Genomic DNA, 27827 nt, shown 5'->3' with positions numbered 1-27827 from the left:
TGTTATCTCCAAATGTAATAATTGATATTTGTCTTTACTTCTCATTGTGCATAAAGATAATGTCTACTGTCTCTGAAATTCTATTCTTAATGTCTAGGCTATTTATCCGTGGATATAATAAAAACTTGTCTTTAATGTGTGCAAATTATAAAGGCCTACATGAAATCCAAGTGAGTGCATTTACTGAAATATGTAGCCAAAATCAATGTGATTAAATTCTGAGGGATATATACAATTGAAATTCATCGCAGCTCAATGCTGCCAAGAATATACCTGTATCTAATAACACAGAGTGAGTTATTCTTGTCCTCGGAGAAAGTGTGCTTATACTGAGATTCGTTCCACTTGACTGACAACTGTACTGTAACATTGGATTGTTACGATTTGATATCTCTTTAGTGTTTCTTATATCAAGAATGGGAATGCATAAGGGATAAACAATTGAAGGAAAAATACACAAGTCTATAAAAGAAATTAAAATAGTCTTTCAAAAGGCGAAAAATTAAAACTTTAAAAGTGTGGTACCAGGTGGATTCGAACCCCCGACTTTAAAAATAGAGTATCCAAGGTGTAAAAGTCAGCGCATTTATCAACTGAGCTAGTCTGACTATAAGAATGAAGGGCATAAATGTAGAGAAGATTTTGAAAATCTGGTTTCCTTATTTTTTTGTAGGTTTTTTGTGAATTTCGACCCCAGGCCAGGGGTGCCCCTAAAAAAATCTTATCTTAAATTATTTCTTACATCCTAACCTATCAAAATATCATAATTTTATTTAGGGGCAGGCCTGCCCTGATGGACTTCAAGGCCAAAATTCATGCAAAAATCAACGCTTTAAAGGACAAAATGGTGTTTTGATCAACTTTGGAGGATTATTGTAAAGTTGTAAATAATAAATTTTAGGTATAAAATACAAATTTAAAAAATGTAGACATATATACGGTAGAAAACAACAAATAAAGATTGATTTTTAAATGTCACTTTTTCCGGGAAATTGTTCTCTCCTATAGGTCAATTCTTTTGTTAAAGCGAATACATCCTTAATGGAAAATAAGCATTTTTATCGTTTTTTTGTCAATAAACATATGTTCCCCCCCGTGTCACACAAAAAGCTTTGGTATGAATATGTGAAATAACATTCTATATTACCTGTAAAAAGGAATTTTTGTGACACGGGGGGGAAAGATGTTTTAAAAATATTTTCTGTTTTCCGTTGATTTCTATAGTGAAAAACACAAGTTTTACCAAAATTTTAGAGTTATCTCTCCTTGTTTTCCCAAATAAGAAATATTTTATGAAAATCCAGATAATTATCTATAAAAAATATTAAAAATTCATCGAATATGTTATCTTTTGAAAATTGACTCGGAGGTAGGCGGGAGAACAATACTATCGTTCGCAGTTCTTTAGTACATAGTTATGATGAGCAAGAGTGCATGCCTCTTCTAAAATTGTGAATTTTAGGGTCCCAGGGTCAGGGGTTCTGGTGTTAGGGCAGGGCTCTATGGATTATATAGTAAAAATGCATTAATTCTTTGAAAATCTTCTCTGTTTCTGGGTATTAAATAGAATTAATTAATTAAAACAACTAAGTACATAGTTATGATGAGCAAGAGTGCCTCTTCTAAAATTGTGAATTTTATGGCCCCAGGGTCAGGGGTTCTAGTGCTAGGGCTATATAGATTATGTAGTGAAAATGCATTAATTCTTTGAAAATCTTCTTCTCTGCTCCTGTCTATCAAATAAACTAACAAAGTACATAGTTATGATGAGCAAGAGTGCCTCTTCTAAAATTGTGAATTGTATGGCCCCAGGGTCAGGGGCTCTGGTGTTCAGGGCACGGCTATATGGAATAGTGAAAATGCATTAATTATTTGAAAATCATCTTCTCTGCTCCTGGGTATTAAATAAATTAACTCAGTGTATAGTTATAATGAGCAAGAGTGCCTCAATAAGATTTATGAATTTCATGGCCCCTGTGACAAGGGTTTTGCCATTTGGTGTAAGGGGGCTCTTTTGAAAATACATTAATTCTTTGAAAATCTTTTCCTTTTGTCCTGGGTATTAAGCCAATGATCCAAGTATTTATATTTATGATAAAGAAAGGTGCATTGAGCAAAATGGTTAATTTCATGCCCCCTGGGTCAGTGTATTTAGGGGGGAGGGGGGTTACATAGTCTGGAAATAAATTAATGCTTTGAAATCTGCTCTTTGGTGTTGATTAACAATTCATGATGAAAAAAAATTTATGATAAAATTTCCAAAATTTTCTTAATTGCTGAAGTAGAACATGTTCACTGTGTTAGGAAAAAGACATTAGTAAAGCAAAGGAAAATTGAAAGAAAATGTAATAAACAAAACAAATTAATTCTATGAAAATCTTTCCCTTTTGTCCTGGGTATTAAGCCAATGATCCAAGTATTTATATTTATGATAAAGGAAGGTGCATTGAGCAAAATGGTTAATTTCATGCCCCCTGGGTCAGGGTATCTGAGGGGGGGGGTGCTACTATCTGGAAATAAATTAATGCTTTGAAATCTGCTCTTTGGTGTTGATTAACAATTTATGATGAAATAAAATTTCCTGTATTTGGCCGAGTATTATACACATTGATGTAAAATACGCACCCCTGTTTTGAGTCTGAAACTGGGGAAAAAAATGCAGTTCGGATGTATTATATGCAACAGAAAAATTTAACAAGCGATGTTCTGAACTTTGAAAATCACGGTAATTTGTTACGAAAATCGGTGCGAGGGATTAAGTGTCAAAAAATTACTGAATACACCTTTTTTAAAATACACACTCTAATCCATATCGTGGCAATCTGGAGAAAATTATTTATTCATTTATTTCAACAAAGCAGTGTACAAGATAATGTTGCTTAAAAGTATTAACAGAATTTTTTTATTAGCATAGTTACAGTGATTTTGAAATTATCCATCCCCATATTCTTAGATGAAATAATTTTATTTCAATAAAGCATGAGATATTGTTGAAAGTTTTAACAGTTGTCATATTTAATTTTGGTTCTAGGTAATCATGCTGAAAATTACGTTACAATACTTAAACAGGACACGAAATTGAAACATCAAAGTCTTTATTTAATTAAGAAGACTACGGTTTTCCTCTTCTGAATCTTCCCAGATATTATGTTTTCTAAAGAGCACGAATAATGATAACACTGAAGTTTTAGCATAATTCATATTTCATTTGTCAACTCTCAATCATTTAAACAAGAGGCCAATAAGTATAAGATAAGGTAAAATTACATTTAACAAGTGTTTAATTGTTTAATGTGTCGTAATCAACACATGCTCACACATACGAAAGGTCATTAACCGACCCCAATTTTTAACAAAGAAAATAATCAAAGCAATTAACATGACAGTAAATAATCAGTGCTCTAACTGTAAAAACATTGCTTTGGAGTCGGTAGACAATTAATTGCTGGAGGGGTGTTGATAGGTAATTATCATTTGATCAGTGCACATGTGTCACAACATTGGCTTCCAATTAATTGCCCGGAGGGGTGTTGATAGGTAATTATCATTTGATCAGTGCACATGTGTCACAACATTGGCTTCCTTTCATTGGGACGTATTGAGGGGTGTTTATGTTGCAGCAGATTTTCATTGAGTTATTTAAAACCTAAAATAAATTTTTATTTTATTGCATTTCATTGAAAAATGACTTATTACTTTGTCTGGCAGATAAGCTGCATGTGCACTATCATTACGGAAGCTCGTGGCATAGCCATTAGTGAACGTCTAAAAATAACATCGGTAATGGCGGCCTACTCGGAGACAATCAACATGCATCTCAAATTACTTTTAACTTGCTTTTTTATGTTATTTTAGTATCAAAAGATTATGAAAGAAACATTTTTAACAAGCATACCTTCCAACAATAACTTTCCGAAGTTTAAAAATATGGCGATAAACAAAAGAAATTGCATATGTCTCTAGGTAATACTACGGTATGTATGTATGATAACCGTGTTTCACCTGAAAGAAGAACTTATCAAAATCCCATTGTGATGTAAAATATGCATCCCTTTCTCACAGAAATTTATTTCAGGAAAAAAGTGCGTATTATATTCCAACAAATACAGTATGATAAAATTTCCAAAATTTTGAAATATGTGGGCTGGGGTCAGTGGCTCCATTTGGGAAGGGTGCATAACAGTAACTGGTTATAAAGTGGAAGTGCATTTTCTCTTTGTTACTCTGATCTACCTCTGGGTATTAAGTACTGTAGATCACTAAATTTTCGCGACACCTTATTTTCGCGAGATAGTCATTGACTCTTGATTAGCGAGACAAAATTTTCACGAATTGTGGTTATTGCTTTATATAATCTTAAGGAATACTATTATACGCCAGAATTAAATTTTCGCGAGCACACTGTCGCACTGAAAATAAAGTTCTCGCGAATAAAAATGATTTACAGTAAGTAAATAGAGTAAGCATGCTAAGTTTTTAATTAGGATAAGCAATAGTGCCAGTCTTTCAAAATTGTGAATTTCATGACCTCTGGTTTAAAACACGAACCAAATTTAATTATTGGAAAGTTGTTACATGATATTCAGGTGACCTATAAGGCCCATGGGCCTCTTGTTAAATAATAATACATGAATTGTTTTAATGCATATTTATGCCTTGGCACGTGTACATACTGTAGTTAAAGAAAAAATATGTCCCAATGATAATGCAATACTTTTAAATTTTCATATATTTAGGGCCCCGCAAGGATTTGCGGGTGCCCTATAGTAATCACTCTGTCCATCCGTCTGTCTGTCTGTCCGTCTGTCACTCTTCCGTCCACAAATTTTCTGTTTTTTTCTAATAACTTTTTTTATCTTTTTTAACTTTTTATGGTTGCCCAATCAAGTTCAAATTCGGTATGGTAGTTCAGTAGGCAGAAATACATATTTTGATGCTAAGTTTGGTTCTCTGTGTCTTCTGGTTTGGAGCTGGGGTGGTGGGGTAGATTCTTTAATTATGCATAAGAATGAATGGACAACTTTTTTTATGGTTGCCCAATCAAGTACAAATTTGGTATGGTAGTTCAGTAGGCAGAAATACATATTTTGATGCTAAGTTTGTTTCTCTATATCCTCTGGTTTGGAGCTGGAGTGGTGGGGTAGATTCCTTAACTTTATATACGAAAGCATTGGCAAAGAGAGATAACTGCTGAAGATGTTCCATTGTAAACTGAATGCTGCTATGAGTCCCTTGGGATTAATTAGCTTTCCTCCTGAAGAAAATCCAGAGCATTAACTTTATCTGTCAAATTGAGATGAATTACCACTTCTGTCTGCAAATGAAGTTTGTTTTGAAGTTAAGTCAATTTGGAATGCTATGAACACTCTGAAATGTGGATTTAAATATAAATTTTTATAATTTATTTTTGTTTAATAGTTATGATTTCATTGAATTCTACTAACAAGAAATAGATTAAAGAAGATTTTTTGATTTACTTTTTTCACTTTATGTTAATTCAAGAATACAGTAAAACACGTTTAGTGCGAACACGGATATAGCGAATTCACGGATATAGCGAAGTCCTTCTAGGTCCCCGGCAAAATTCTTAACAAATCTTTTTAAAGATTTTACGGTTATAACGAACTCTGATATAACGAATTTACGGATATAGCGAACTGATTTTGAGTCCCACTGAGGTTAATATAATGAAATTTACAACTTTTATAACGAACTTTCAAAATTTGATAGGTTAAACTGACTTTATTTTCTTTTAGCTTTTGTATATAAAATTCAATTCATAACAAAATCTTGGTTATCTAAGGTATGTTTTGTAATATTTGCTTCACTAACATTTTTGGTAGTAAAACTTGATGGAAAACATGCATATTGCGAATTCGCTATATATGATTATACGAATTCGTTATACTGATATAACGAATTACGGATATAGCGAATTAAATTCACTGGTCCCCAGGACTTCACTATAACCGTGTTTTACTGTATTATTAATTTTTAGGAGAGTTGTATAAAAACCCCATTCTATCATTAATACTGAAAAAGTTCTTATTGTAACTTTAGAAGAAAATGATGAGAGAGGTACAATTAATCCCTTGGGATTAATTACCTAGCCTGCTGCAGAATTTCTCTATCTGTCACTTTAAGATTAATGAAAACCTTTGTCTGCAACTGCTGTTTGTTTGAAGTTAAGGTCAAGCCTTCATGATATTTGCATTCATTGGAGGCTGGCATTTTATATAACACAAGCTTCATAATTGCTTAAATAGACATTCAGTGTTAAGTTGTTCTTTACTGCTTAATGTAAATACAAGGATATTATTTTCAGGTTTTTGAATATTCAGGAATTATCTTGAAATTTTAAGAATACAATTGCTGTTGCTATTGCTTATTCTTCGTACATTTTTTAATCATCCCGTAAGCTGCACCCTATTAATTCTACCCCATGGCGGGGCCCTTGCTGACTGGTCAGTTTTCTAGTTTTAAACTCTTATGGGCCTCTTCGTCATCAAACAGTAAAATTTTAAACCTTGAAAATCAGTGATTTCTCTTCTCAATTTTAGGTTTTTTCAAAAAGAAGAAAATAATCATTGCAATCTTTTTTGGAGTGGCAATAGTGGCAGTGGTGATTGGAGTTATTCTAGGAATATTCATGAAGTGCCCTAATTGTATGTATTTAATAAGTGTCTATTAAAGAGCAGAAGACTTAATTTCCTCTTCTTTTACACAATTTAGTTCATTTGGGCACAGAATTAAGTGAGCTTTTCTCAAGAAAAAAAATCTGTTATTTGCCATTATACACTGCCCTTATTGTTGTTGTTATGCCTAGGTCACATTTCCCGGCCGGTAGCCGTAGACCAGTGGTAATCGGTAGTAATCTGTGGTGTTAACGATGCCCCAACATCGGTCCATATCGGCCTAGTAGTCCTAAAAGTGGGTCTATGACAGGTGACCGAAAGACAACTCACCGAACGACAACTCGCCGACACTTTTTTCACCGACACTGTAAAACTCGCCGATACGACATGTCACCGAAAGACGTGTGTACATCATCGACAGAAAATATAAAACATGGAAATTTAAAAAATATTAAGAGAAATTTATGTATGTGAATAAACGTTTTTATTCATTTCAAATTTTTTTTATTAAATCAAAAACCTCACCCAATATTGCCGACCTATGACCTTGCTCGGATTCACGAGAAGCAATCTATACATATGCATAAGACCAACAATCATTATGATGGATATACAAAAAAGACAAAGAAAAACGTTTATATATATATCTTTGATTATGTTTATTATATCTGAATACTTAACACAACATCTAACAATTATTTTATATGAATTTCAACTCGCCGACACTATTGTCGGTGAATTGTACATTCGGCGAATTTCACTTTTGTCGGTGACCTGTCTGTCGGTGAGTTGTCTGGCACCGCCTAAAAGTATCAGTCACATTATCCAGCGATGTGAATAGGATGGGCAACCAATGTGTTTTATGAGAAAAATGGCGTGGTTGCCGGCCAGACTTACAAAGGCCCAGCGATGCATTGCTAATCATAAAACCAATGTTTGGTCTAAAATCGACTGATGATCGGTCGTTATCTGTTGAACACCACTCAACCCCCCGATGACCTCAGATTCAACGGATATTGGACGATGATCGACTATACATCGGCCGATCCTTGAAAGATGTGTTAATGATGGGTTGCCGATGAGGAGCGATGTGAGGCATCGTTGGAGACGTGGCTGAATTTTAAATACGAATTATTTCCTACCGATGACCCCACTGATTCGCAAAAAAGACTCAGTCACCATCCGATCACTAGTGGTGCCTGGCCCGGCTGGCAACCACGCCATTTTCATCAAAAAATGCATCGGTTTCTCATCGTATACCCCATTGTTGGATAATGTGACCTTTACTTTACCTAAACCTTTCATATTTTTAACTGATTCTCTCTCTCTCCCAAACCACTAGGTGGGCAGTTTCAACCAAACTTGGCATAAAGTCATTAGATGGAAGGGTTGCATGTCTGTTCATATGAAGAACTTGATATACCCTTTAAAACAAAGGATATTTCAGAAATTTAAAAAAAATTATTAAAAAAAATTAACTACCAGTAATAATATTTTCAGTCTAAATGTTTAAACAAATGGTGAACACCTTTTAGATCCAGAAAACATTAGTGATTGAATACCTTCTCTGAAAAACCAGCAGGGAGTGTTTGTCCCTTTCCAACAGTTCTAGTTTTGCTTTCTTTTAGGTGGAATTACTGTGGTAGCTAGCATTGCAATTGGATTATTTATAGCAATTGTCCAATGGATCTTTATCATGTTCTGGATTTGTAAAAAAGGTAAGTAAAATATGTATTATTTTAATTTACTCAATAATTATTGTCATACCTTTAAGAGTTGTGTTCTATATACTGTTATAATACAGGGTTATTTTCGCCCTGCTTTATTTTCACCCTTTCACACTTGCAAACAATTTAGCCCTGTTTTAAATTTGCCTAATCTCAGTTTTGTTTAAGAAATTATACTGTATTTTTTTAAATTCTTTGAATTTGCCCAGTTTTAAATTCGCCCAACCAAGGTTAGGGCGAAAGGGGCAAAACTAATGCCCTGTTCACACTAAGAGTATTTGAATTAAACGTAAAGTTACTGTGAATTAGCTTTGCTTAGCGTTCACACGGAGAATTTAATGCGAATTAGTTTACTGCGCATTAAATTACTTCGCATTAGCTCAGTGTGAAAGCTAAGCGAAGCTAATTCAAATTAAATTTTGAGGCATGCGTAATGGCAAATTAGGTCAAATGCCACATGTCCGTGGTCAGCTTGAAGTATTTGTGCTATTTTTGAGTGAAAACTAAGGAAAAATGTTGTTATAAATAATCACTAAAATGTGTGTACAGACACTGTAACATTATGTCAAATGCATCTGCTCCTGCATAAGGTGACGTGATTTGCAAATGACGTCATAATAGCCTTACTGACGCCTGGCCATGTAAGTAGAATTTTAATTCGCATTTAATAGTTTACTTCACATTAGCTGTCGTGTGAAAGCAATTTCATTTGCATTAGTTTGATTCGCATTAGTTTACTTCGCATTAATTTACTGCTAATTAAACTCGTCGTGTGAACAGGGCATAAAACGGGGGTGAAAATTTACCACTATACAGTAATTCTATGCTTAAAAAATCTAACATTTCCAATTCTTTACTGAGCGGGAATGAAAAAATCGATATTGGACTGTAGAGTGAAATGTTGGACCTGTTTATGAGATATTGGACCGCTTATGTCACAGGGTGGGTGGGGTCAGCTATAATTTATTTGCATTTGTTTGACAGAACTTAAGTGTGGGTAAACAAAATTTTCATCTGATATGATAATTTGCCAAATTATTAAATATAAAAGACATTATATGATCACTTGGTGCTGCCATTGCTGAGTTTCCTGATGTTGGACAATTTCATGGTTTATAAATGTCTGCTCCTTCTGCCTGAGACAATACACTTGTTAGTAAAGACAGTAACCTGACTTGTTAATTATTAAGTGTTAAAAATGAACAACTGATTTCAATGCAAAATATTGTTTAAAAAAAAAGAACATGATATGTCTTGATTGTGCCATGATAAATTGCTTGTTTTAGTTCAGTATCTAGTGCTCATGATTGAGTTTCATCACTTTTCAACTTGACTGACTTAGGACATCTGGACTATAAATCAACAATAAATGTGGTCTGTCTTCTCCTTGAATCTTTATTAACATTCTCAATGCACTGTATTTCTCTGTAGCCTGTTTAAACATTCTCTCAAGGTATACTAGAATGCAAGTTTTTCCAGAGGGTGAAACTTAATTACAGAATTTTGGGAAAAAAACATCAAGATAAATATTACTAATTATCACAAACTTCATTATTCAGCCTGTAACACACACAGCTGGGCATGTGTTACAGGTAGTAAGTTGTTCAATGCATCATCTCAGTTCTTATGACTAAAACCATTAGGAATATGAGATGAAATAGTGTCAGTTATATTTATGTCTTTGATATGTTCATCATCAGAATTGATGCAAGTTTATATTGTTCAACAAAATATGTATATAAACAGGCTAATTGAGTTCTCTAATGGTTGATTTTTATCTGATAATTATTTTTAAAATCCACAACTGTAATTCACACAAGCATTAAAACTAGGGATGTCAAATCGGTCAATTTTCAATACTCGGTTACTCGGACGTTTTTCCGATCGAGTACCCGGGTACTCGGTAAAAGTGTAAATAAATATGAACAAATAAATTGAAGACTGTAAAACATTGTAAACTATTGTAGAAATAAAACCAGATGCACTGATAGGAGGCTTTCCCGTAAATTTATGTATTTCTGTTGTAATAATGATGAGCACTTCGTGCCCGACGAAATTTCATATCTTATTTTTTAAAATTCAATTTATTTATCAGATAAACACAAAAAATAAAATCATAAGTTGTTCACAGTGTTTTTGTTTAAAAAAAATAATCTTCTCCGTAATTGTAATATAACTCTTTGGCGACCAGGTATCAGTCGTCAGAGCTACATGTACGTACAGAATCAACTTGAACTTGATCAAGTTCTCCTAACAGAGCTGATTTACGATTTTCGTACACTTTTTCGATCCTAGATTTTATAATATTACGGGACGGTATTTTGTAGTTTGGTGCAACGATGGACATCAGTTTTTTTTTCAAGCCTTTACCTTCAACCAGTTGTATTGGCATATAATCAAACACAACCATATCAACAATCGCACGTGTAATATCATCCGCTCTTTTCCCGATAATTGACGGTTTCTCGGAGAATTGACAAAATTATCTAATTTATTAAACATAATGGATCTTAAACCATGTTCAGTGAAAACAAATAATTAAACCCAAACAAAAAATAAGGGTAGAAGACAGCCGAAGGTGAGAAAAGTCAGGTACCCCATGTGCTTAATCATGATAATTACTGTATAAACACTGCCACAGGCAATAACGGTCATTTAGAGTCGTAGTTAACCCTAATTACTGTATGTACAAGTGCAATGAGCATTTTATGTTTTAAAACAGATTAATGTATTAATAAAAAATAAGCTTAGAAATATTCAAAAATATACATCCGAGTAACCGAGTACCGATTTTAGTATTCGATACTCGGACGTTCGATCGAGTACCTGGTTAACCGGGTACTCGTTGACATCCCTAATTAAAACCCTTTTTGTGCATGCATTAAAGATTTATTCCTAAAATAGGCTTTTGACTATATATATATCTATTCATTGATATTAATTTACACAGGAAGTGTATTTATTGATGAACCTTCAAGTGCATGCCAATTAACAGTCTTTCATAAGTTAATTAACACACTACAAGATATGTAATGAAATACCATACAGGGGGCGTGTATGATATGGTGCAAATTCATTTATATCTTCATAATTTGATTTCATCTGTACAGTATGTGTCTTGCAAATTTGAAATAATCATAACTGCATGCAGAATGCAGCATGTACTCCTTTAAAGGGGTCTTGTTTTGTTGTTCATATACTGTCAGCTTCTGGGAAGTTATTCAAGCAACTGAATGTCTTTGACTGTGTTTTAATTGTTACATGGATCAATATGCACACATGTTTATGATTGCATGAATAGAGGCACATGGTTCCTTACTGTTGTTTTGATTTAATTTGTCTTCTCTTTTTTTGGTACCTTCATCTTCATTTGACATCTTCATTTGACATCTGCCATGTACATAGCGAACATCAGAGAAGAACATAATCGTATTCCCTTCATCTAAGCCTGCTAAGGTATATCATCTTTGAGAACTGTGTTTGAAAATTTGATTTAGTATGGTAAATCAATATGGTTTCACATTTGTTTGGAAACAGAAGAATGATAATTCAATTTCACCAATTGTATCAATCCAACGATCGAGTCTTAACTGATTGATCACATATTTTACATTTTTGAAAATTCTATGTACAGTGTACTAATATTCCAAATGGAACATATTTTAAATTCAGTATGAAAACAAGGAACAAAAAATTGTTATGAAACAAGTCAGCAAATTATGATGCCAGATAGGATTTCCAGTACCGATGTACAGGCAAAGTGTTTGGGCTTTAAATTTCATATGTAATATAAAAAAATTATTGAAAAAATTGGAAAAAAAAATTTTTTGATCGTGCCAAACAGTACCAAATGATGAGGATGTTCATTGTATAGTTGCATTTCATTCCAAAACAGTAGTGAAATCAACAAAATATTTTCTTGCAAGAACATAAAAATAATACAGTAGAACTGGCCGGGGTTATAATAAAGTCACTGGGACCTATGATTGATTACTTCGTTATATCCGTAATTTGTTATATCCATATTAGAATCTTGTTAAATTAATATAGTTGGGAATCCAAGATAGCTTTGCTGTATCCATGAATTTGCAATATCAGTGTTCACTATAAATATGTTTTACTATAGTTTTAAACATGTTACTTATAAATGGAGGTCAACAAAATGAGGAAAAGCATTTTAACTGTCATTGAAAATATTGCAATACAGCTTATGATATCACCATATATAGCAATATGAAATTTCATTTTGGTACCCAGCCCTGATGTAAATGTTTTAATATTGCCAAAACATTGATTTTGGGTATGGTTTCCATTTATTGATACCACAGAGTATATGATGATGATTTACTACCGGGTATTATCACAAATCTCGATCGAAAGTATTGCACTGCGGTCGAAATAGCATTGCCTTGAGTGTTGACACTATTGAATTTGACAATTGAACAATTTGAATCATGGGTTTCATTCTATAAAACAAGCAATTTAATTGGTTGATTAGGACCCACCTACTCTCGTGCAGTATCCTTTGCCTATTTAAGTTGGAAAGTGTCTAACAACCTTGTGATTGTCGAAAACCTATGGTGATCTTTCGAACAAAATACACAAAGAAACAAACTACAAAATCACTTTTTAGCATGTGATATATTCCTTTCACAGAGGGTACATGTTTATAGCATTCGATGACACACCTATTTTCATTTTGTTGTACATGTAATTCTGCCGATTTTCTATTCACGAATTTTCCATTTTCAGTGTTGCTCTGCGTACTTACGTAGAAAGAATACCCAGCTAATACTGGAGCACCTGATGAAAAAATATATATATTCATATGTGTTAAAACATTGGATTTATTCAAAAGTTTACTGTTTTGTTGTCACGACTGTCAACAATACAATGTTTCAAATGTATGTATGCTACTGCTATTTTAACGGTTGTCATGGCAATATTAAAACATGCGATCAGAAAAAAATCGAAATCCTTGTGTGGTTTTTTTTTTCATGCAGTGCACTTTTTACTGTAATGGCGAATCCATATGTTCACTATAAAATGATTATTATCACTGATACATTTTCCAAATTTAAGTACGTTTAATTTTATTGATGTGTACTGAAGAAAAAAACTGGAAAACGGCCCTCACTGTTTTTCAATTGCAAAAATATGCGCTGGGTGACGTGTATCATATTAAGTCAACATCTGCCAGTCCAGGATCGGATTTTATTAATATTACATAGATCCACTATATACTTCGCTCAGTAAGGAGAGGCCTACCACTTGTTTACAGCTATTTCCATGAGAAAGTGGGTGGGCCTATAAAAAAGCACTAATCAGATTCTTTGTTGGATTTCGCTATTGTATTTCAGTTAGATTCGTCAGTGTCTTCACCCAACGCAATGGTAATAAAGTCAAAGCAAATACTTTCAAGCGAGATTTGCGATAAGAATTGAGTGATGTTTTTTTTATTTGGAAAAAGTATAAATTATGTATATTTAAAATTTATATATGAAATATTTAATCAGCAATATGTAATAATGACATGTTTGATTTAAAAATTGTAATTTCATTTACATGTGTATTTTTTTATTTATTTAATTTTTAAATTCTTTAGAGAACCTTACTTTCTTGCTGTATTTAAGTAAAAGATATTGTTTCAGTAGAGTTGTTTGTCCCATTAATTAAAAGGTGTCCAATTGGTTATAGGGAGCTTAGAAAATTCGAAACCAGGGTCTTATATGCTTTGTGGACGTTAAATTCACCTGATCAGGACAGTATAGAAAGAGCTAATCATCAGAAACTGCCATCCGGAGTGTTTAGCTGAAATGTGTATGAAATACTAAGTAACAGAAATGTGTAAAGTTACATTGATGTACAATGCATGTGACAAAATAGTATGATTGTCAATAGTTAGGGTGCTCTTTGTCAATTAGAAATACTGGTCCCCTGAGAAGTAGATGAATTGAGATTTTAAAGTAATACATGCTATATGAATGCCAATTTTTGAGTGAAACAAAGTGATTAACTGATTTGAAACACATGAAGTGTTATGAAAAAATAATACATAATTTCCACAAATTTTTACTATAGAAGTTTTAATAACAAAGCAAGTAAGCAAATTAATTATCTGCAATTAAGAATTCAGTCTTTTCATGAATATTGATGAAGGAAGTGCGTAAAAAGTAGGCCTATATGTAGACACGCATGTTCACGGGAAATCACAGACAACAAGGTATATTGCAAAAAATTAATAAAAGGTTAATATGCATTAGAACAGAGTGTATGATTATTACTGATGACATTAAAGATAATTGTATCATTAAGAGTAAGATGCTTGATATCCATGTCAAAAGTGAGTTGTAGCTCAAATGGCTCACCTCGTTTTTTTTATCAATCTAAAAGTAGCGACGACATCACGTGATGGATTTATTTAAAAATTGCCATTTCTCTCCAGAGGCTGGCAGGATTATAAATATAATTTGATAACTTTATAAGAGGTGTAAATTACAGTATTTTTGTAACTTTTATTGGTAAACAAAATATGTTAATTTCCAACCGTATTTAAACTGGTGCAAGTTATAGCATGTATTACTTTAAAATAGATTTTATTTTCACCCATGAGTGTTTTTCAAGCCCATATGACACAAAATCATAAAATAAGCAGTTTGCCTTGGATCTTTCATTTTCTTCAATTTTAAACCAGTTGGTTTTAAAAAATTAATAAAAATTAAATGCAATCATAATGTCTACTACTGTGGTTTCATCAATATTCGTTGAGCACCAATTTTCGTGGATTTCGTTGTTGAGCAGATCCACGAATTCAAATGTTCATCGAATTACGAAATATGACATTCACTTGTATAGGAAATGCTTTTGTCCATGAAATTACGTATCCTCGAAACTGTCTGTTTTACAAAATCCACGAAAATTGATGCCAACGAAAATTGATGAAACCACAGTATTACTTATATGCATCTATATAATCTCAGAGCTGGGCTTCTTGAATATATTACACAAGTGTATTTTGTAGCTAAATTTTGAATAATTAATCAGTTCGGACTTGAAACAACCCTCAGAGCACTTATGGCAAATTTAAATTATTCTGGCCAATTATAAACTTTGCCTGCTTCATTAATTTATGTAAATTAAATTTGTAGGCACTTATATTTGTATACTCAAAATTATATATAAATTAATGCCTCGTTTCTTCAAGCATGATGCCACTTAATCAGTGACCATTTATGTATTCTAAGATCAAATTCTATACAATCAATATAATAGTTGTGTATTATATACTAGCCAATAGAGCTTCCAAACACCTGAAAAATATTAATTTATGAAAAAAAATGAAGAGAAAGTTTTTATTCTCCTATTCTTTTTGCTGAAATAATTGCACGTTTAATCCCTACAATGATAATTTTTCCCCCAGACTTGTCACTCTAGTATTGACTTGACTGTCTACAAAAATTGTGACTTAAAGTTCAAGAAGCCTTTTGAGAAATGCATGAAATTGTCAAAGTACTGCATGTCTATAGCCATTCCCTAATCTGCTGTTTGTAAGCATGACTGAGTTGTATTTGTGCTGTCAACTTTACCCATGTACCAACAGTATATGCGTATTATACTTTTAAAATTTGTAATATTTTAATGAAAGTTTTATTAAATTAATTATTGCAGAGAGTAAATAGAGTATTTTTCTTCAGTTTTTGAGCTATGAGATTTTTTTCTTTCTTTTTTTCTGTGGGGGGGGGACTACCTGTGCACTAGAAAAGGGATTTATATTTGTTACTGATAAAGAATGAGTTATTTTAGAGCTCTAAGTTGTACATGAAGATCACAAGGTTTGCCATTGTGTTTCTGTAAATACTGGGTATGATTATTTTGTGTATATACATGTGAACGTTAACTTATGTTAAAGTTAATCTATGTGAGGGTATATAAGAAGGGAAATATTTTTTGTGCTGTATATGGAAGATTTATGAAAATGCAGATTGATGATAGAGAGCAGAAATTATTTTTTTTTCAAATATTTTAGCAATTAAAGCCCTAAATTTTAGGGAGAAAGAAACAAGGGTAAAAGGTAAATGCTCGTACCCTCTCAAAAGTCAATTGTCCATCTCTAGATATTTATGAAACAATATGTATTTCTGATGGCAACTTGTAATTTCCATACACCTTCCATGTACTTGTGTGCTATTTTTCGTTTGGTCAAGTTGGAGAATTAATTTGTGAAATGTGCCATATTTCTTAATTCAGAACTTTTCCTTAGATGATGTAGTTAATTGACAACTTTAACCAGTTTTTAAACAAATAATTATCATTTTATTTATTTTACAATTACATGCTAGTTTGGAAGTAAGAGTTACATATTATTGAGGATCTTTTAGCTTACTTACAAGAAACCCTGTCTACAAAGCTTTGACAAAAGTATTTGCATTTATCCCACTCATCTCAGTAGATGGCTGCTTTGGGGGGGGGGGGGGGGGGGTTACCAGGGTGCCAATGTTGGCGGCAGTGTCCAGGTTAAAGTTTCAGGAGCAGATTTCTTTCCACATTATACCTTCTATGTCCTAAATTGGTTAAGTATTCAATGAGTTTGTGCATTTCATTCTACAAGGCAGATATCAGATTTCAGCCAAGGAACATTCAGGCTAATATGTTACTATGCAAGTATGAATTGGTTGGTATAAGATTCCATGAATAAATGCTGCACATGTATTACTGAAAGTAATTTTAAAAAAAAGCATGAAACTATTAATGTATTGAGATATATGTTAACAAGGTCTTTGATTACCCATGTTTTATTAAAGCATTAGTAATTCATGCAGTAATCATTCTCTGATTTTTCTGCCTGTTTAAATGATTCTATTACAATGCAGACTTTATATATAATTACATTACTTTCTAAGATATTATTGTGAAAGTTGAAGCGAATAAGTAAATCTGTACTAAAAGTTGTCTTATTGTATGGGTTACAAATACTTTTGTCATAGTGCTTGATGTGTACAGTGGATTGATTTGTCCTTTACCAATTAAAGATTGTCTGCTGATTTCTGATGTTGCAAATTGTACATCTGTCATCTTTAAGTTTTTTGTCTTATTGAGAGAGAAGATTGCATGTCCAAATATATTTGGGTCTTAATGTTTTCTGATGTCTTCTAAGTTTGTTAAGCTGTAGTTGTACCTGTACAAGTTTTATGAATTGATAGCTAAAGGATGTTCATGAATTTTTATTTAGCTCAATTTGTTTTTTAAGTATTTTGGAAACAATGTGTTTAATCAGAACATTGAACTTTCAGTACTACTGTCCTGGAAGAGCATATGCAATTGCAAAATGTCTGTCTGTTCATCTGTAATTAATTCTTAAAATAATGGTCCAACCATAATGATTTTTTGGTACAGCATTGTCTTGGTTACAGAAAAATCAAACTGTCTGAAAAATCACCCAAACATTACTAGTGCACAGTCCTCTAGGAGTTTTGTCTGTTTTCAATAAGATGCATCCTATAGGTGGATAATACATGTATACCAAGATACACATGTAGAATATCTGAAATTCTTTCAAATGCTATACTTCCACAACCATTTTAGTCCAACTTCCCAACATGAACCTTATACTAAATATTAAGTATATAGTGTCACAGGTGAGTGTTGTTGCTCATGGCACTTTTTTTTTTGGCAGCCTGGAGGACCAGGCTGCTCTATACATATAAGTTTAAAATTTGGTGAATGGGTTTGAGGTAGGTGAAATTGTTCAGAATTAATGGTTATCTAAACATTAATTAAAAAAGATTATACATCAGAATGTTCTTTATCTTTACAAATAACGAGATATACAACATATTTACTTCCATAAAGTGGATCTTTAAAAATATATATGTTTTTCATATTTAATATATCAAAAGTTGCTTAAAGTCATAATAAAGTAATTTACTATATATATCCGAAAATAAGACAGGTCCCATTTTTAAGAACAGCGAATTTTACTTATTGCTTAAAAATATACATTGCACAGGTTGTGTTTTATATTCTTTAAATGATAAATATTTTTGAAAATAGGTGATGCAAGTGTATGATTTTAACTCATATTTAAAGCAGCTAACATTTACTTGAGGACTTGATAAAGTGTTAAAGGGTATCATTTTTGTTCGATTTTTGTCTGACTATGTTTTTAAAATCTTCTCAACTGTTGTCTCCATCATTCAGACACGTGCTTTTTCACCTATATCAAAGCGGTTTGATGATCAAGATTCATATCCATTGTTTATTTCATTTATTTCCCGGGCAACAATTGATGGTTACATCAATGTTTTCTTGTCTCTGTTGTGATGGATAACATATATTGCTTGAATTCCTAAAATGGAGTGCTTAATATTGATCAGTTCTTTCAACAGCACTTTTGGTAAACTCATGGGAAAATATCGAGATAATACTCATTTAGAATCTGTTTATGAAAAACTTTTATACTCTCATGCTTAAACCAGTAGAGCTAGTAGCAGAAACTTGATAACATGGTTATATATTTTGCTATATTTAAATTCACACTCAAGACATTTGAATAATGTGTATGCTATTAATTTAATTTATTTGCCTTTTTCCTGTACGTCACACCAATTAAATTTCTTGTTCATAAAAAATCGGATGAAATAAAATTACCAGCGTGGGAGTGATTAAATAGAGAATAATACATGGCAAAATCTTTATTACACCCCATATCAACTGGAGACTCCAATATCAGCCCTAGGACGAAGGCCAGAGGGCTGATATTGGTCAAGGGTTGATACGGGGTTTGATACAGATTTTGTCATGTATTATTGTTTTTATTATATATTTGAACATAGTTTACACTCTGACGTGGCTTAATGCTCAATTATAAGGCTCCCATAACAACATATTGAATATGATAGTAAAACAATCTGAGGTACTCTGTATGAAAAGGACAGAGATGTTCCTGAAAGGGTGTGATACATGGTTTGTCAAATACAGGATGTGTGCCTGTGTTCATATCAGGGATGGAAAAATCCTGTTTTATATAAAAATATATGATAAATAACATTATTATTACTTTCTTCAAGGCAAAAATTTTATACAGAACATGAAAAAAAAAAATTAGCACACAATTATATTTTTTTCTACTTTTTCTGATTTGTAGATTAAGCATATTTAAAGTACAAAAATTAAAAGAGAAATTAGCGCAGAATAATTCATGGTATGAGAAATTCAAATTTTATTTGGGAAGTTGTTTAAATATGAGCATGTGGGTCCCTCTAACAAAAAATTTAATTGGTGTTGCTTTACACACAAAATAAGAAACATTCTAATGCATTTTGTGAGGAGGAATGTGTTCATTTAATATGTTAGATATTAATGTTTCAGTATTGCTTTCTTTGTGAATAAAGTAATTCTATTAAAGGGATTATATTTGTCATTTTTTTTTCTTACATTTAACATGCAGGCATAGAAAACCAGTATTTGGTATCCTGCTTCCAAATCTTTATAAGTTTTCAATCAATTTTTAAAGGGACATGGACACAGTTTCAACTGGATTTTTTTCAAAACTGATTTTAATGTTTATAATTCCTAATGTTTATAATTCCTAATTAAGGCTACTCAAATGATCAGCAAAAATTTTAACATCATTTGTTGATTTATCAAGGAGAGAGAGCATATAAAAGTCTTCATAATTAATGTATACATTGTTTACATATAGAAAATATCATATTTACAACGAAACAAGATTCAGTAAATCATTAGAAATTGTCTAATTGTATTTAAAATTAACAACTTTATTGAAAAAAATCTGCATATTAGTGTATTTAACCTATGTAAACCAAAAAAAAAACGTGACTCAGGCCTTTGTTTATATAACAAAAGTTTAGAGCTCTTGAATCTGTCCTGTGTCATGACAACTGAGATTCAAATTTTTGATAATCATTAAAAATATCTTAGTTAAGTATTTGTAAGCACAAAAAATGGGAAAAAAAGAATTTGAAAATTTTCTTAAACTGTGTCCATGTCCCTTTAAAATATTTGAAAGAGTGGCAGATGGCCATGTTGAAATCGATTGAACTACACATATATGATTGACCTCTTATTTAGAGAAGTATGCAGAAAAATATTAGAGGCTTCCTAATTGTTGATGCAATTTATTGGAAAAAAAATTAGAACATTTTCAGTGAATGTTCAAAAGGCAAACTTGTTGATCAAAGTAGACTAAAAAACTTTTTTTTTTATATAATTCTCTTTGGTTGACATTGAAATTTTTTGTCATTTGGTGAAGCACCACCATTGGATACAAAATGTGAAGAAAATTTGAGCGGCAATCGTCCTCAATAGTCATTTTAAACAATTAATTACTGTGAGCATGCAGAGCAAACACAGACCTCTGAAAACAGAGGTGGGATCAGGTGCCATGAAGGAAGGAGCATCCCCTGTTCACCAGCCACATCCTGTATGTGCCCCATATCATGATAAAGTAAATAGAATAAAATCCATACACAATTTATTGTGAAAATAATGGTCTAAAAAATTGTATGAAAGATATTAGTCAAACTCTGACTTTAAGGTGTAATATTCCTCTGATTAGACAGATATCTTTTCAAGGAAATTATTCCAAGCAAAGTCAAGGTCTTGTCTTAATGCCAGACTCAGTTTAAAAATGAGAACCATTTTTAGTCATGCAACTCACTCAATTGTGATCTGTTGTACAAATATTGAAAAGTAGAATACATGTTTAAATTCTATAATACCGTAAACATGGAAATGGTTGCATTGATTGAGTAGAGTTTGAAAAAAATTATCAACAAAGACAAAGTTTCAAAAGAGACACCACATTGAACAACAAAGCATCACGCTACACTTTTTTAACTATTGCAAAAATAGCCTCCATAAAAATGTTTTCCAAGAATGTAATTACATTTAAATACCCACATTGACTGTTAAATATATATATGGTTCTAAAATTTTCCTTATTTTTAAGTTATTCTAAATACAAAATTAACCCCTTGCTATCCTATCATAACTTTCAACATTTATATCATCAATTATTATCCTCAAAAGCCCCTTCAAAACTACCTAAAAATACATCCCCTAGTGAATTTTGGCTGTTATCGATCAACTTGCTAGGATTTAGGATTTTGTTATACAATGAAATGCAACAACTTACTTAAGTCCACATCAAGATACCCAGTATGACATACCTTATAGCATGTGTATCTAGTAAATAGCTTGTACAAAAATATAACACATAAATTGAATAAATATGCCCAATAGTCTTTTTAGCTCACCTGAGCCGAAGGCTCAAGTGAGCTTTTCTGATCACATTTTGTTCGTTGTCCCTCCGTCTGTCTGTCCGTCTGTAAACTTTTCACATTTTCGAATTTTTCTCAAAAACCACTGGGCCAATTTTGACCAAACTTAGCACAAAGCATCCTTTGGTGAAGGGGAATTTAAACTATTAAAATGAAGAGCCAAGTCCCCTCACAAGGGGAGATAATCAAGAAAAGACAAAAATAGGGTGGGGTCATTAAAAAATCTGCTCCTCAAGAACCACTGCGTCAGAAAAGCTGAAACTTACGTGAAGTATCCTGGGGTAGGGTAGATGGATAGGGCAGGGCCACAATGGGGAATTAAAGTTTTACGTAGAAATATATAGGAAAATTCTTTGAAAATATTCTTCTCAAGAACCACTGGGCTACAAAAGCTGAAACTTATTTGGAAGCATCCTGGGGTAGTGTAGATTCTAAATTGTTCAAATCATGACCCCAGGGGGTAGGGCAGGGCCATAATGGGGAATTTTTACATAGAAATATATAGGCAAAATTTTTGAAAATCTTCTTCTCAAGAACCACTGGGCCAGAAAAGCTGAAACTTATGTGGAAGTGTTGATTTAAAATTGTCCAAATCATGATCAGTGGGGTAGGGTGGGGTCACAATATGTATGACAAGGGGGAAATCTGGTAAAGAACAGAATGGTCAAAACTTCTCATGTGAGCGATGTGGCCCTCTTGTTGAAGTTCAGGATAGAGCATTGAGTTACATGTGGATTGATTAGCTCAATAAAAAACCAGGTAACAACATTACTGCAAAATTGAATTCTCTTCTCTCCAAACATGTGTCAGTCTCATTTAACAGAATACATTATGAATGATGAAAATTTTGGAAAAATTACATGCAATCATTTTTACCATAACTGAGATTCAAATCTGTCCATTCACTTCTTGGCAAACCTTATTTATAAAAGCTGTCATCTTTTTCATTGGGCTGCAAAGTCTGATTGACCAAGCATTTATTCGTTTTATTTCATATTGACAGCTATAAGACATTAATTGTTGACTTGTTGCCTCCTCAGGACACAAATGGTTACTGGAAGATGAGAACCAATCTGTATCCTTTTTATCAGTGCCACAAATTTAGCTTTTACATTAGATTGAAAATAGGCTAAAGTGGAAAATGGATAATTCCCTTGTCAGTGAAATCATGTTGAATATACTGCTCAGTCATGGAATTTTGTTCCAATGCTAAATTAATTCTTGCCTCTTGGCTCAGTCATTATTTTCCAACAATACCTTAGACATAATAGTAGTTGTCTATTAAATTGCACTGGGATTGCAGTATTTTAATGTTTTAATTTATGCAGCATGAACTATTGTATAATGTAGTATGTTCAGTGTTGATTTTTAATGCTTGCTTGTTTTTCACTCGATCAGTATGCAGATAAATCTTTTAAATAACTTGTTTTATAGATCCAAAACTTTTTTTTATTTCATTATACCAAGTATCAAGTCACAAATGAAAACTGGTTCTAGATCACTAAGATAAGTTTCTGGCCAAACATTATAAAATTATCTTAGTTCAAAATTTAAAGAAATAAGGGCATAGGTTTCACTTTTGAAATTAAAAAAATATTATTAGCAGTATTTGGCATACAAAGTATGCATGTTTATCCTAACTTTCCTCCTTGACATATTTTCCCTCACTCTTATATATTTGTTGTCAATCTTCTGTCATGTTTTTTGTTTTTATATGTACCTCTGCACTGTTTGTTTATAATGTATATAATTGTCTAACCCAAATCTTCTAATCTTGAAGTTGATGGGACCAAGAAAAAACTTTGAGATATCCGAGAGTTGGAGATACTAATACATATACTTAGGAAATACTTGTTCTTGTTAAGGACTTCCCAATTGCTTCCAGTGTCATATCCATGTTATTTGAGATATTGGGCTATTCCAGGTACCAAAATTCAGCTGTATGTTATAAATGAACCCCTTGTACCAATATTTTGGTTTTGGTCAGAATGAGGAACAAAAGAATAATTGCATAAATGGTGGTTGTTATGATCATTGTTCTAAATAAATATTTGCAGATTCTATTTCTTAAAATTGTCCAAGCAAAAGTTTTTATTTGCAAGTTTCTCTTTGTTTGAAAAATATTCTTTTTTAATAAACTCATTGTGCCTGTATGAACAAAAGTGCCTTAATTACATGTAATACTAGAGTCATATAAACAAACTATCTTCATCTTTAATATATTCACACTTATACCAGTACAAGAGTCTACTTTTTTCAAACAATCATTACTATATTCATTCGTATTGCAAAAGACATTTCTGTGTACATGTTTATATGAGAAAGTGTTCATTCTTCAACTTTTTTCGACCCAAAAATGTAAAAACTCTAATATATGATAATTGCTATTCATTTTAAGCACACCTGAGCCGAAGGCTCAAGCGAGCTTTTCTGTTCACATTTTGTCTGTTGTCTGTCTAGCTGTCTGTCTGTCCATCTGTCTGTTCACTTTTCACATTTTTGACTTCTTCTCAAGTACCACTTGGTCAATTTTGTCCAAACTTGGCACAAAGCATCCATAGGTGAAGGGGGGGGCGTGGGGGTTAAGTTGTCAAAATGAAGGGCCAAGACCCCTCACAAGGGTAGATAATCAAGAAAAGATAAAAATATAGTGAGGATATTAAAAAAATATTCTTATGAAGAACCACTGGGCCAGAAAAGCTGAAACTTATGTGGAAGCATTCTGGTATAGTGAAGTTTCTAAATTCTTAAAATCGTGACCCCCGGGAGTTGGGTAGGGCCACAATAGGGATTCAAAGTTTAACATAGAAATACCATAAAACATTGAAAATAAGTTGCGGCTTATTTCATGTTTTCGTAAGAAAGCAGGGGCTTATTTTCAAATTGCAACTTATTATCAATGCAAAGAATTTGTAAGAGACAAGAGCATAATCATGGTTTATTATACCCCCCGCTTGAAAAGCAGGAGGGTATATAGTAATCGTCCATCCGTCTGTATGTCCGTCCGTCTGTTAGGCTTTGGGGTACCCATCTCTTATCTGCAACTCCTCTTATACCACTGAATGAAATTTGATGAAACTTTCACAGAATCTTTATTACATATTGCCATTGTGCACCTCCTATTTTACTTTTTGATCCGACACATATATTGGGTTTTCCGTAGCAAAACATGGACACTGCCATTTATACGTGCATATGGGAGGCGGGGGGTATCATTTAGTAAGCCCATTGCTCACAGTACCTCTAGTTTTCAATACAGTCATTGAATAAAGTGTTATCAATAGAATAAGAACTACTTGTTTGATCTAAAAAATAAAAAAGCATGTTTTATATGAAATGTTTATAATAAAATAAAATAATTACAATAATGCTTAACATTCTTTCCAAAATGGCATTGTCATGACCGGCTTATTTTCGAGTAATTTTGAATGCAAGAAATAGGTGGCTAAATATTTTCAAAACCGGCTTATTATTAAATCCGTCTTATTTTCAAAGTTTTAGGGTATATAGGAAAAAACTTTTAAAATATTGTTCTCAAGAACCACTGGGCCAGAAAAGCTGAAACTTATGTGGAAGCATCCTTGGGTAATGTAGATTCTAAATTGTTAAAATCATGACCCCCAGGGTTTGGGCAGGTCCACAATAGGAATCCAAGTTTTACATAGAAATATATAGGAAAAATTTTAAATCTTCTTCTCGAGAACCACTTGTCCAGGAAAGCTGAAACTTATGTGGAAGCATCCTTGGATAGTGTAGACACTAGATTGTTGAAATCATGATCTCTGGGGGTTGGTGGGGCCACAGAAGGGAATCAAAGTTTTGTAGTGTAGGTTCTAAATTGTTAAAATTGTGACATGGTGTTGGGGGGTGGGGGGCTATAGGTATTACAAGCAAAGAAATCTGGTAAAGAATGGCATCACAAATATTACTCAGGTAAGCGATGTGGCCCATGGGCCTCTTGTTATTGGTATATAATTTTGTGACTTATGTTTGAAAACTTGTTTCCAAGGAAAATATATCCATGCATCAATGTAATAAATATATATTACAATCATCAGAAGTTTTTTGATCCTCAAATCATGCTGCAAAACTTAATGATTTATCTTTTTATTAAGTCACCTGAGTCTTCATGATGACCTATTGCTATCTGCTTTTGGCCATTGTTGTCTGCCATGAGTTAACATTTGAACATTTTCATTCACTCAACTAATTATGTCATATAGCATCTATAGGTGAATGGAAACAAAAATTGTGAATTTCATGGTCTTTACCCACCCCACCCCACCCCCCCCCCTCCCCTTAGGCCTGAAGGGCAGAGCAATGACCACTAAAATTAATGCAATCTTTAAAAATCTTCTTTACTCCTGAACATCAAGCAGTCAAGCTGTTGGTATATTTGTATGATTGTAATAAGCACTAAGCCCTGTACCAAAATTATGAATTCATGGCCCCTGGAGGGTCAAGGAAGGGGTCTGTTAAATTGATAGTGAAAATGTATTATTTCTTTAAAAATATTCTCCTCTGCCCCTGGGTATTAAGCCAGTAAACTATGTACATAGTTATGATAAGAAAGGGTACATGCCTCTTTCAGAATTCTGAATTTCAAGGCCCCTGGGTCAGTGGTCCTGGTGTTGGGGCAGGGCTCTATTGATTATTTAGTGAAAATGCATGAATTCTTTGAAAAATCTTCTCTGCTCCTGAGTATCAAGCCAATACATGAATATGATGAGGAAGGGTGCCTCTTCCAAAATTGTTAATTTCACAGCCCGTGGGTCAGGGATACCATTGGAGGAGGGGGGCTCTAATGATCATATACTGAAAATTGATAAATGCTTTGAAGTCTGCTCTTTGGTATCGTAATCGACCATTTATGATGAGCACTGGTACATTTTCAATAACTGTGAAATAGGTGGCCTCAGGATCAGGTATTCCTGTTGGGTGGGGCACTTAACTGATTATCTAGTTGACATGCATTTTTTTTAGCTCTTCCTGAGCCAAAGACTCAAAGAGCTAATGCTATGGCCATTTGTGCGATGTGTGTCGTGCGGTGTGCGTTAACTTTTTAGAAAATGGGCCATAACTTAAGAACGCCTTGGCCAATCAGTGTCAAATTTGTCACAGGGTATTCTTGGCCCAAGGGCTACCATTTATACTAAAATAAGGGTTGGGACCCTTAATCAGGAAAACAAAACCAAGAGTACTGGTTGCTAAAAAATCTTCTTCTCCAGAACCACCAGGTAGATTTTCACCAAACTTACGTACAAGGATCAGGATATGTTGAAGATTATAAATTGTTCAAGGCATGACCCTGGGGCAAAGGGCGTGGTCTCAAGGTCACTTCAAAGTTGACCTAAATTTGCAATTGATAATAAAGTGCCACGCCACAGCATGATACGCCCGTCAAAAAATTACAATTTTCTTGAACAGTTTAGGTGCAAGAAAATCACATCAACCTTGATTCTAAGATTTCGATGATTTTTCCATTCCTTAAAATATTTATCCATCCCCTGTGATGTAGGCATCAATTATAATAAATATTACATCTGCACTGATAGATTTCTGTGCTGGTTGTGTTAGACCTTGTCAAATGCCCATCATCAAATTAGTCTTAACAACTTAATCTATACCAAATTAATTTTGAAAAAAAAGGCTGGCCATCAAATGACATATGTTATAAACTGACCAGCAGTTCTTCTGTCTAATTCCCAAAGGGCTGCTTAATCAGAGCGACTGACACAGCTAGCCTTCCTACATTGAACTCATTAATTAATCTTGAACTGGATGCTTGTCTACTGACATTACTACCAAGCGATGAATGGGTCTGCACTATCTACTATATTTTTTTTAAAAACATATAAAATACTCTCAGATTTTTTTTTTTGGTTGAGATTTAATGTCCGACAGGTTTTAGTATGTAATTCATATGGACATGCTGATTCAACCCCACCCCATAAAATTAGTTTTTAAATTAATAATATTACATAATATCAGATTAGTCTATTATGCAATATCAAATTAGTTTTAATTACTTTTCATCAAATTCATTTCAAAACTTAAGCTAGTCAACAAGAGCTATTTTTAATCAAACAGGCTTACCCATTTGCCCAATTCTCAAGGGATATAGATAACGCCAATGCTCTGTGTTAGCTCCTCGCACTCAAAAC

At 33.0% G+C, this 27827-nt stretch overlaps 1 protein-coding gene across 1 annotated transcript in view; it reads left to right on the top strand.

Annotated features, from left to right (window-relative positions):
* The window catches only part of LOC134278545 (uncharacterized), a 205232-nt gene that overhangs the window by 124736 nt on the left and 52669 nt on the right, over window positions 1-27827 (top strand). The window contains exons 5-6 of the mRNA XM_062760847.1: window positions 6561-6665; window positions 8264-8353. Coding sequence (XP_062616831.1) covers window positions 6561-6665; window positions 8264-8353 — 195 coding nt within the window. The remainder of the gene's footprint in view (window positions 1-6560; window positions 6666-8263; window positions 8354-27827) is intronic.

This window comes from Saccostrea cucullata, unplaced genomic scaffold, assembly GCF_032062105.1.
Source record: "Saccostrea cucullata isolate Sc308-1 unplaced genomic scaffold, CSIRO_AGI_Scuc_v1 ctg2601, whole genome shotgun sequence".
In the NCBI taxonomy this organism is placed as follows: domain Eukaryota; kingdom Metazoa; phylum Mollusca; class Bivalvia; order Ostreida; family Ostreidae; genus Saccostrea; species Saccostrea cuccullata.
This window is presented reverse-complemented; position numbering and strand designations above follow the sequence as displayed.